The sequence below is a fragment of the Amia ocellicauda genome, chromosome 19, assembly GCF_036373705.1.
Source record: "Amia ocellicauda isolate fAmiCal2 chromosome 19, fAmiCal2.hap1, whole genome shotgun sequence".
In the NCBI taxonomy this organism is placed as follows: Eukaryota; Metazoa; Chordata; class Actinopteri; order Amiiformes; family Amiidae; genus Amia; species Amia ocellicauda.
This window is the reverse complement of record NC_089868.1, coordinates 9,373,107-9,385,783: the sequence shown is the minus strand read 5'-3', so window position 1 is coordinate 9,385,783 and position 12,677 is coordinate 9,373,107. Positions and strand designations below refer to the sequence as shown.

Sequence of the window (12,677 nt, the reverse complement as noted above, 5' to 3'; positions counted from 1 at the left end):
TCTCACACAGAAGCTTTTGACACACTCTGTAAGCTTACAATATAAAAGCCACCCAGAACCAGGCCTGTGTCCTAGGGTTAATAAAAAGAACTGGCTTTCCTCTTTTTCACATGTGAAAATGCCAGTTGAGTTGGAGCTTTTCACTGTGCTATTTTGGTCAGCAGTTTGTGGTTTGGGCAATTGGGGCAGTCTATTTTTCTTCGAGACAAGAAGATTGTCCTTACGGAGGCAAATGACACTATTAATAATAAAATACGAACAGGTTTATTACACTGGCAGCCCTCCATTCAACCCATTGTGATTATGGATGCTGTACAGCTCCAATAATTAGGATTTATTCAGGATTTCAGCTGCAGCTGTGATAAAATGTGGAAAATATTAGCATAACAGACATTCTCATCTGTCTACGTGACTGAGGTGTGCACTAGAAAAAGCACTGCTGCACATAATAATAATAATAATAATAATAATAATAATAATAATAATAATTATTATTATTATTATTATTATTATTATTATTATTATTATTATTATCATAATCATAATCTTCAGCAGCAGAAGTAGCATAATGTTTTCTTTCATACTTTAAAATTTAATATACATTTAAGCCACAAGCACAGAAATACAAAAATGCCAATTAATAAAAACAAAAAAACTAAAATCATTTGCTTTATTACTGGAATAATACATTCATAAAACAATTAAACAAATGGTAATTCAATGGAAGGTTACAGAGCATTACACATTCTCTGATGAAGAGTACAGAGGTGTTAATTTGTTGACGTTAAGCTTTTATTTGTGGCAACAGAAATTACATTTGACTTACATAAACAGACTGGTAAAACCATCACATTGCATCTCCTACTCTATAGATCTTTTTAAATTTAATTTTCAAGTTAACAGATGCGTGGCCAGAGTATTTTTAGAGTGCCCCTCGAGGAAATTAAAGGTCTGCATGTTGCAATGACAAATTTCAGTATGTAAAAGTGATGTTGATATATTTATATCATATACAAATATCATCATCATCATCATCATCATCGATCCACTGTTGGATGGAGATGTTTCCACCTCCTTAGATCAATAGCTTCTCATTCTTTTTGTGGTCTGCTTTTAAAGTGGTGTTTTTTCATCTCTTGGGATCCATTCAATAGCCTCCTTTGTCCATCTTTCATCTGTTCTTCCCACTGCCATTTTAACATTTTCACTCTTTGAATGTCACATATTTGTGTTTGTTCTTGGATCCATTCATTTATTTTTCTATCTCTTCTTGTTATTCCAAACATACATCTTTGTGTCGACCTCAGTTATATATATATATATATATATATATATATATATATATATATATATATATATATATCCTACAAGGAAAATATATTTAGTTCCCAAATGTAGCTATCTACAACCTTTATAATAGAAGGAAATATGTTTGTAGGATGTCTCTTGCATGCCTACACTGCAGAGAAACAAATGACATCTTCTGTGATAATATCAAAAGACGACAGAGATTTGTTCCCCCCGGATGCCATTTTCTTGCTTCACATTTCTTTCACTTTTTGTTACCACTGATATCATTACCTCTGAAGTCTTCTGAATATATGGTATGGCTCCAGCAATTGTTTGCCATGCACACAACTCATGGGTTGCCATTACCTTTTGTTGGCTTTTTAACATTTAGGACTGATGTTAAACCAGATTTTCGGCCAAGCACTTAGCACAGTGATGGCAGTGGGCGATGAACCTGTTACATAACCTTCTCATGACATTAAATGGAGTTTGGAGTTTCTAAACTGTATGTCGTCTCTGGTGCTTAATAACACATAACAGAGCCGTGGAAGTGGAATGAAGTGGTTATTAAACTGGATGCCTATTACAACTGAGGGGTAATTTAACTCATGGTCTGATTGCGGGCATATTTAAACCTTTGCATATATGGCTCCTTGATCAGTTACTTATAAGTAATTAGGGGCTCTACCTTTATTGATTCAATTTAATATTTGCAGAATGTATCTATAGAAGGGAACAAAAAACAAGCCAAAACAAATTAAATACATTAATTTGACTAGACATTAGCCCAAGGTATTAGAGTTAATGCTTGTAAAATCTGATTATCTTTCACAGTCAGTAAAACCTTTCAGCCAGGCTGCCTGGGGGTGTCTGAAGCAAAGCACATTGTGCCTGAATGAGTTTTTTTTTTTAATTTAAAGGAAAGATATTACATAATGACGTGCAATTGTTATGTATTAAAGTAGAAATAATTGTAACACATTCCTGAGGGAAATTATGTAATAAATGTTTATAGTACCTGTAGTTTGCAACCTTCAAAACAAAGAAAAATATGTAGTGATGACTTCTTTAAAAGCATTAACAAATCCTTTATTATAAGAAACAGTATTTTCTTAACATTATTAACACAATAGCTTGTTAAAAGGTCATCCCAGAATAGGTAGCCTCTTGTGTATAAAATCCTTACTTCAATTGTTACTGATTTCATACAGAAATCCTTTATGATGATGTATACAGAATTCTTCTTGCTTTCATGGAATAACAAAAAGGATAATTCCATTTCAGACAACCTACACCAGTCTCTTTACAAAACCTTATCGCACACAAACTACACCTCAGACACAAACACAGAATGCATGGGTCTACATTAAACTAGTTATTTGAAAGTGCAAAATCTTTGTAAATAAAACGTTTTTCTTGTTAGTTTTTCATACCTTTCTTGTCTTTGCCCATTAAGACAACCTTTGGCTTGTACAAAGGAGGTTCCACCAATGTGGGGCGCATGTCTGAAATCCGAATGTCGTTTGGGGAGCCACCTAAAGAATCCTGCAGGAAGACAGGGACAACAGGAGCTTGCATGGTTCACTGTTTTTCTTGTTGTTTTTTGCAATAATTTCCAAACACGGACACATGATACAGATTACACAGTTTTGAAAGGGTCCAATTAATAAATACAAACTCATGTTTCTAATTCAGCCCTGGCCTAAAGGAAGCATTTTACTTCAAAAGAAAAAAGGCTTAATAATTTTCTAATTTCCTTTCTTTCTTACTCTTTCTTTCTTTCGTTCATTCTTTCTTCCTCAAGGGAATATGAAACTCTTACCTTTACTAGCTGATATAACTCTCATATTCCCTTAGAAAACAGACACATACATACATACATACATACACACCAATTTGAAAGTCACAGTGTTCATTTCTGTACCATCTTGCATTTAGTAAGAGTCATTCTAAGACCACTGCTGAGATTCCAGAGTGTAAATCTGTATACCAATGCAGTTTAGCACCGTCAATGGACAACATGCATTTAGTGCACTCAAATTCAGACTTATTCAGTCCGTTGCACTGATCTCTGGTTATTAATAGTCTATGGATATAGAGCTAAGTAAATATCAACAAAAGTCTGTTTAGAATTCAACATGAAACAATTTACAAGGCTACAAAAGCAGTGGAGCATAAAATTAAAATTGTAGAATAAAGTCACAGGTATTGGAGATAATAATTTTGCCCCCAAATACTACTAACCTCAGCTGTGGTCAAGTTTTGTATAACACAACTCAAATAAATCATACATCATCAACATATGACACTGACACAACATAAAACACAATCAACACAGATTAACTAAAGGGAATTAAGATTCTGAATATAGCAAGATCGCAATATTCATTCCCTTAATATCAATATTAAAATGTTATGCATCCAGAGCACTCATACATATATTTTAAGCACTCTTTGATTATCTTAGACTGTATCAATTACATTTGTAAATTCATGAATAATTTTCTATTTTGAGGGTTATTAATATAAAACAACAATATAAATGCATCTCTTAAATATAACTATCCAACCAGAAATGGCAGATCGGCTGTGTGGTAATTAATATTAAGTTGAACAGCAAATAGTGGGGTCAAAACATAACATCACCACGTGTTGCTTTAAATGTTTAAGTACATAAGAATATCACGCCAAAGTGGCACGTGCTAATGCATAATAATGTTTGTTTTTGATTCCTCTTTGAGTAGCAGAAACAGCTAGAGCAAATCACTATCAGAAACATGGCATTGTTCGAGAAGTGAGCTGTTTCTGAATGAGTGTTCAGCAGTGAATGGATCCTGGAAGCTTAATTTGGGAATAAGTGCCGTGGCTATCAAAAGAATCTGCTGTCTGACAAGTTGAGAATTAAAATGAACAAGCTCAGCAGGTTTTGATTTCCCATAAGGGTGATTTATGTTGCCTGAAAAACACCAGGGTCAGAATCAACATAATTCTACTAACATATCAGAATGCTGATACAATAATGCTTTTTCTTTCTTTCTTTCTTTCTTTCTTTCTTTCTTTCTTTCTTTCTTTCTTGCCTGCTTACAAAACAGATACCTGCTGTGTGCTCTTTCAAAAACAGACAAGCAGGAAGAAAGTCTCCAAACAAACACTTCACAAAAGACAGCAACATCTCACAGGGGTTCAGGCTATTAACTCACGCTTGTTGGGTGTATCGACTCTCTGTTCTAAAAGACTGCTACTGCAGTGTTATTCCCTTGTATATTTAATAAAGTAAAATGCACTTCGGTTGGAAAGACTTACACAGAGTCCACAGCCAAGATTAGTGGGGTGGAAATCTGGAAACCCGAGCATGTGTTTAATGTGATCATAACCTATAACAAAAATTGCAGAGGGAAATTGAGTTTTCCCAGGTTCTAGGTCTTTCCAGTTTGGCTATTGAGGTCCTCATGAATGATAGCCAGGTAAGTATTAATTAGGAAATTCTGAGGAACTTCAAATCTTTTAACTGGTTTGGTGGACTTATTCAATTGGAATAACAAATTTGCAAGAAGGAGATTTAGATCCCAAAGTCCCAAAGGTCCTGGTTTACAGTGGGGGAAAAAAGTATTTGATCCCCTGCTGAGTTTGTACGTTTGCCCACTGACAAAGAAATGATCACTCTATAATTTTAATGGTAGGTGTATTTTAGCAGTGAGAGACAGAATAACAACAAAAAAATCCAGAAAAATGCATTTCAAAAAAGTTATAAATTGATTTGCATGTTAATGAGGGAAATAAGTATTTGACCCCTTCGACTTAGTACTTGGTGGCAAAACCCTTGTTGGCAATCACAGAGGTCAGACGTTTCTTGTAGTTGGCCACCAGGTTTGCACACATCTCAGGAGGGATTTTGTCCCACTCCTCTTTGCAGATCCTCTCCAAGTCATTAAGGTTTCGAGGCTGACGTTTGGCAACTCGAACCTTCAGCTCCCTCCACAGATTTTCTATGGGATTAAGGTCTGGAGACTGGCTAGGCCACTCCAGGACCTTAATGTGCTTCTTCTTGAGCCACTCCTTTGTTGCCTTGGCTGTGTGTTTTGGGTCATTGTCATGCTGGAATACCCATCCACGACCCATTTTCAATGCCCTGGCTGCGGGAAGGAGGTTCTCACCCAAGATTTGACGGTACATGGCCCCGTCCATCGTCCCTTTGATGCGGTGCATTTGTCCTGTCCCCTTAGCAGAAAAACACCCCCAAAGCATAATGTTTCCACCTCCATGTTTGGCGGTGGGGATGGTGTTCTTGGGGTCATTCCTCCTCCTCCAAACATGGCAAGTTGAGTTGATGCCAAAGAGCTCGATTTTGGTCTCATCTGACCACAACACTTTCACCCAGTTCTCCTCTGAATCATTCAGATGTTCATTGGCAAACTTCAGACGGGCCTGTACATGTGCTTCCTTGAGCAGGGGGACTTTGCGGGCGCTGCAGGATTTCAGTCCTTCACAGCGTAGTGTGTTACCAATTGTTTTCTTGGTGACTGTGGTTTTGGTCTTGGCCATGGTGGAGAGTTTGGAATCTGATTGATTGATTGCTTCTGTGGACAGGTGTCTTTTATACAGGTAACAAGATGAGATTAGGAGCACTCTCTTAAAGGGAGTGCTCCTAATCTCAGCTCGTTACCTGTATAAAAGACACCTGGGAGCCAGAAATCTTGCTGATTGATAGGGGATCAAATACTTATTTCACTCATTAATATGCAAATTAATTTATAACTTTTTTGAAATGCGTTTTTCTGGATTTTTTTTTGTTATTCTGTCTCTCACTGTTAACACGTACCATTAAAATTATAGACTGATCATTTCTTTGTCAGTGGGCAAACGTACAAAATCAGCAGGGGATCAAATACTTTTTTTCCTCACTGTTTAAGCTGTTGCGAGTTCAATCATTTATGTTTGAGGAGTCCCACGCCATAATAGCTTTCCTCATTTCTATGACTACAACAAAATCAATCCTTCGAGCGCTTACACTGAAATTCGTACAAGGGAAACCTGACATAACCGTAAGCAAACAGCAATGAAAACGCCATGCAGCATACTACAAGCACTGTTACACACGGCTGCCAAGCTGGTTTAGGCAAAATTACCGTAAGCATGCCCACTTCAAGCAATTTTCGCAAATGGTCTGAATTTTCCTGCTGAAGAGGAGAGAAAAAAAAGGCAGGCACTCAATTTAAAGAAACAGACTGTCGAGTAAAAAAAAGGTTTTAGGATCCTCTGAATAGCAATTTCAAATGGCACCAAAAAATAAAGTTACTTTCAGGAAGATCTCTTTGAGACAGAGAAACTGGGCGAGGTTACCTGGCTGACAGTGGGGTGTATCATGACAAAATACAAATCAGCATCATAAATACACTGTGGAACAAGGTGTGATATTATTTTCACTCACTGTTAGTATATTAAACCTAATTTGGATCAATATCTAACAATATTTTTTTTAGTGTCTCCATTTTCCATCTGCTTTGGCTAAAATCTAGAGGTAGATAAAAAGTAAAACAATGTACAGAACAATGATCCCCAAGTATACTGCATTGACCATTCATTGCTATGAGTGACCAAGTAGAAAGACAGCAACCCTTAAGTGGAATTTTACTGTAATTAGAACAAAAGAGAAAAAAATGAAATATAGTGAGTGGAAACATTGGCGTCACTCATAAATTTGAAGGCTTTCTCATGGGTTAGAAACGGGTTGAGAAAAAGACAACCCAAGGACGTGTGGGGAAGTCTGATCTCTGACTTACTATGAGGCAGAAACAGGAAGCTGTAAGGGACAAAGTCGTATTCTCTGGCTGTTGCAGCTTGGGGACGACGCGATGTAAAGAAATCTGAGCAAAACAAAACAAAACAAAAAATGGAAAGGAGTTTCGTGGTTTAGAAAACAAAATGATATCATGATCTCAGAAAGCATGGACATGACACCCCCAGCTCTCTGTCTGCCCTCTTAATGTGCATTTGTGTGTGGAAGCAGCATGAGGTAATCCCAGGTATGAGCAGACGTTGGGATGGCGGATCGGATCGGGAGTGAATGCTGAGTATAGTTATGCAAAGCTGAGCAGCTCCTTCCCATAGGCAGGGGGACAGCACTTGTGTCTTATGCTTGTTTAATGCATCAAAGTCAGTAGTCCTGGGGATTTGAGGTTGAAATCTACACTAATATCTCCAGAAAGCTGCTGAAGACTAACCCCCGGCCTAGTTGAAGGCAGGAGTCTGGGGAATATTTAACAGAAAAATCATTCACAGAGGCCCCTTCACTCTTAGATGAGCTGCTCTTAGCTACCAAAAGCAAACTTTAGTTTAACCAGTTACCACATCTTTTACCACATTAATAGCGTTTCTTTTAAGGTAAGCTTAATAAGGAATTTGTTTAGGTTAGTTTAATACTCACAAATTATTTTCCACCCTGCTTCGTTTACTACTAATTGAAGAACAAACCAAACTGGTCAAACTGCCAGGGCATATCAATATACATGTCTAGACTGTGTAGTAATTGTTTAAGAATGGTGTCAGTTAAGACCATTTACCATTGAGCCCCTTGGAACAAGAAAAAAGACCTGAATAGGACTGACATGATTGAAGAAAATCATATTCAATCTTTCTAAGCGAGAATACACGACCAATGACGCAAAACTTGTATTTGTTTTAAATGGCCTGCTCGTTTGAGGGTTGGTATATTTTAACCCTGCCACACTTTTATGTTTTAAAAGGCTCATCACAGGAAATAACATGTTTGATAAATATTCTTTAACAGTATATTAATTTTGACTCCTTAAACAAGATGTTTTAGGCCACTCTAGCCTTCCTTAGCGAGCCCCATAGTTCTCAGAAAAACAAACACTGAAGACACACAGATGCACCGTAAGAGGAATCCTTCGTACATAAAATTGTTTTAAAAGGTGGCGATATATGTTTAAATGTCCGAAAACTGATGTTAGACAGACAAAAGCTACGCTGAACACTTGACAAGCAATTCTTTGAACCATGTGATTTCTCTTGCACGTCTTCCTCTGAGAATTTAGACATTTATAAAAAGCACATCAGCTCTAGCTTTTGTTTACGGAATCGGGCAGTTTTAGTACTAGAGATTTAAAAGAGATCCGACAGAAAAAACTGACTAAAGCAAAAGACGCAATACACAATTCACTAACATGACTCAACAGCCCGACAATCAAACCACTCAGGTACTTGTGAGGAGAAAACAGTGTTAGATCTCTAGAGCTCTATAATAACGCTCTTGTTTTCCTTTTTAGCACCAGGTGAAGAGGTGTAATTAAAATAATTAGCGTACATCCTATTCCCATTTTCACATCGGCTTCTATGAGTCAGCTTCAACTGAAAAAGCTCTGAAAAAATGTGCCGTGCCACAAAATGTTACAAGTTTATACATCTAGTTTCAAACACTCCCTTCCTCTGTGATTGAGATTCGAAATAGTGGGCTTTATTTGTCCGTCTTTCTTGCTTTCATCTTCTAAGATCGAAATATAAACCAAATCAAAACTTGACCTACGGGGAATTGCCAGTCACAAAATGACCCAGTCGCAGTTTGTTTGCCTCTTTCTACTACTTGTAAATTGAAATGTATTTGGGTTCAAGTTTGTAATTTGTGATTGGCAGGGAGGTCAAAGATTTGATCTGGTCAAGGCTCAAGTCATCAAGGCAGGGAAATCTGAGTGGACAATGACAAACATTCAATACGCGTTCGACTGTGCCAAGTTAAAACTGCAGACCATGCCAAACAATGCCATACGCCACGGACAGATAAAAGCTAGAAATACATCCTTAAAATTACCTTGATAACAAACTACAATAACAATATCGCCCATGATGAGAAAAACAGCATGAAAAGTTTATCAATCAGAGCATTAAAGAAGATCATATCAATTGCTAAAATTGGTTTCTTCTACTTTTTTGAATGAGGTCTACTGTTTTTTGTGGTATATTCAGTGCGGAACAGGAACAGACACAGATTAAATTAGATGAAACAAAGAAATAACACCCCTTGAAACCTGTACCATATTTCACAGCCTTTTTATAAGCAGAAGAATGACATACAGACATAAAAACATAAAAACATAAGACAACTTAAATTCTCTGTTATAATTTGGATGAATACAGTTCCCTTTTTGCAATTAAACACTTGGGCTAAATTATAAATTCAGGTTGAAGTTAAGGAGGCCTTAAATTAAGAAAAGGGGTATCACTTAAATAGAAATATATACACATTGACGGCAAGTGTAGGACATGCCACTCCACTTCATTATGTCATTTGTACAAAAAACATCATATGTAATCTGCATAGTTTCTTTTTCAACTACATAAAAGAGCGCTACTTCTGTAGAAATTCACGGGAACAGTCAGACTATGAGCGGATGGGGAAAAAGATGTTTCATCTCCTTCCTGGCAGATACAAAAATGCAACTGTACCTCTGAGCTCTCTGTCAGCTCCTCCTTCTCCTTGCGCTTTGGGATGTCCATTGCTGAATTGTGCATGGCGCTCTGCTCAGTCATCTGTGTTTTCTGGAAGTCTTTGGCTTCTCGATCTGTAACCTGCTGTGAAGCACACGTTCATCAGCTGCTATGCAGGTCTTTCACCACGAGCCAGTCAGAAACGCTGGGTGTTGTACATAGTGCTCAGACTACCAGTGTCCAGATTTCACTCCCTGTCTGGTACCACTTACAAACTCACCCTGCTCTCATGAGTTCAAACACACGTCTCCCCAGAGACCAGTCATCCATATGGTGGGTTGATGATCAATGCATGCACAATTGAATGCAAAACAACAAACTGTTCACTTGCTTCAAATGTAAGCTGTATTACATTTGTGTATCATTATATTCTAGTACGCTATGGACCAAAATAGCTCAGAACCTTGTATTGCAAATGCACAAAGGGTACCACTGTCTGCTGGATTAAAACTTGGTGCTCCTGTCACAAAATATTTGCGTCACCTGCAGATGAAAGTGCATCAGATTGGCGAGAGGAGCTGGGAAATTCACAATAATGGCTGCAGTCTTTCCACGTTCACGTCCTCGCTTTAAAATCGGCCGCTGTTTTCTTATTTGTGAAGGGTCATATGCATTATTAGTGGAGAGAGATAAACTGGAGCTCCTGGCGGACAAATTACAGCCGCCTTGGAAAGAGAGCAATTCACAGCTGTGTCAGAAATAAGAAGCAATCACATACTCAGCACTGTGCTTTGTTGTGCCGAAATTGACAGAGAATTAAGCCCATGAAAGGCGTAGTACTTGGGTCCTGTATGTTCTTGACTATGCAATGCATTAGTTACTTTTTAAATACATACAACAAATCATCTCTTTTGCGGGACCAATAGCAGCTCTATGATTAATTTACTACACAGAAGAGGGAAGAAACCATTTAGCCAAGGGCAACAGGTTTTCATTTAAAGCCATGTAATCTTCAGAAAAGCAGAATGAAACACTGTATTTTGTGTTATCCTTCGAGTGATTTGCCTTCTGCTGTCTTAAAGCAATAACACAGTTTTCCACAGAGACCAAAACCCATACTACAATGTATTTGTTATTATTATTTCTGGTGTTTTAACTGGGGATATGATAAACACTTTACTGTTAATGTTACAATGCTTGAAAGATAAAGATATACATTTTTAAATCTACAGTCAAGCCTAAATGCTACTTTACAGATGGCAATGCCCATATTTAATATTTTTAAGATGAAGAGTCTGCACTTAAGGTACTATTTAATGGCTAGAAAGTAGTACATCATACAGTAGCTCTCAAAAGTATTCACCCCCTTTGGACTTTTCCACATTCTATTGTGTTACAACATGGAATCAGAATGGATTTAATCAAGAGTTTTTGCCACCGATCAACACAGAAAATGTCCATAATGTCAAAGTGACACATATAATCTGCAAATTATTCAAAATTAATTACAAATACAAAACAGAAAATAATTGAAGGGGCACAAATTCATTTTAGGTGTGGAACCACAAATTTCCCGGTGTTCATAGATTTTGGCAAGTTTTAAATGTGCTTTAAAATGCCCCCGTTCTTTGGCCGTGGCTCAGCGGTTACCTCGACTGTTACCTCCTTTGTTGCGATGGGCCACTTGTGCTCGTACTTGTCCTTGCCGTGGTGCTCCATGTTGGTGCCCGAGCTGCATTTCTCTGTGCTCAGCGCGTGGGTGGTCTTGCCCACTAGGTTTTGCACAGACTTCACCATGTTTTTCAAGTCTTCTGGGTAAGGGGTGGGGTAACGCTTCAGGTTGATTTCAACCTAGCGGGGAAGTGGAAGAATCCTGGTTGGAATTTCACAGCGGTCATATGCATATAGTCTCCCCAATCATGGGGATCTACATGCATTTCTCAGCTTCTGTGTTAAAATGCAGCACGACCACTTTTTGTCGTTTTCAGGTGTGTGTGGGATTGTACCTGGGTAACTCCTGTGAGGAAAGTAAATGAAAACGATTTACAAAAAAAAATAGAAAGGATAGAAACCTTGACTTTCCCAGAGTTCTCCTCTTCCTCCTTCTTGTCCTCAAACTCAAAGGCCACAGTCATGCGCTGCTGCCGCTGTTCCTCCCACAATGTGGGGTTAAAGCTATCACTGTCAGACTGGTAATCTACAAGAGACAAGAGAGAGAAAGGAAGCAGTCACATCTGCTCTGCACTGACCCCAGCCCAGCACAGGCACCTTTTGGTTCCCTGCCTGCCCCTCTGAAGTGCTACCCAGGAGCCCAGAGACACAGATTTCTCTCTTGCCGTATGCTGATGTACATTTTAGGTTCAAGAGTCATACTGCCTGCCAGCATTTATCGATAGTTTCAAACCGTTTATCTTAAAAGCATACATAATACTCATGAGAGACTGAGGGAGGCATCGGCAAAACATTTAGAGAAGGGCATTTAAAAATATGTTTTTTTTGGGAGTTGGTTTTTGAAAGAAAACCTCCAAAAAGAAAACAGAACCAAACCCTAGATTCAAGAAAAGCATTATTTATTTCAATATCGCACAGTTTATCAATCCCAACACGTTTTCTCAAATGGCTAGCTGGCACTACAGCATAGAGCACACATCTTTATTACCATCAGGAGAAATCATCTGTGGAATTAAACCTGCTATTCAGTTTGGTGTTCAGGTAAATGCCACTTTATCCTCATACAAACAGTCGAGAACCCATTTTCTACACACCACTTGACATTCTGATTGATAAATGCACCCACAGCAATACTGGTCTCCATAAACTCCTCCCAAACCAACCTTCATCGTGCCGTGGTTGTTGAGGAAACATGTAGTTGGTGAGTACCCTCTGCTTGGTCTCTGGATGGGCCTCTGTCTGAAGGGGGATAAGGGCCTTGGACTGCAAGAGAG

At 38.1% G+C, this 12,677-nt stretch overlaps 1 protein-coding gene across 1 annotated transcript in view; it reads right to left on the bottom strand.

The window, feature by feature from the left end:
* lrrc7 (leucine rich repeat containing 7) overlaps positions 1–12,677 on the bottom strand; it is a 150,782-nt gene that overhangs the window by 28,348 nt on the left and 109,757 nt on the right. The window contains exons 15-20 of the mRNA XM_066692203.1: positions 12,567–12,666; positions 11,805–11,929; positions 11,383–11,583; positions 9,751–9,876; positions 7,071–7,154; positions 2,724–2,835 (exon numbers count right to left, since the gene is read on the bottom strand). Coding sequence (XP_066548300.1) covers positions 2,724–2,835; positions 7,071–7,154; positions 9,751–9,876; positions 11,383–11,583; positions 11,805–11,929; positions 12,567–12,666 — 748 coding nt within the window. The remainder of the gene's footprint in view (positions 1–2,723; positions 2,836–7,070; positions 7,155–9,750; positions 9,877–11,382; positions 11,584–11,804; positions 11,930–12,566; positions 12,667–12,677) is intronic.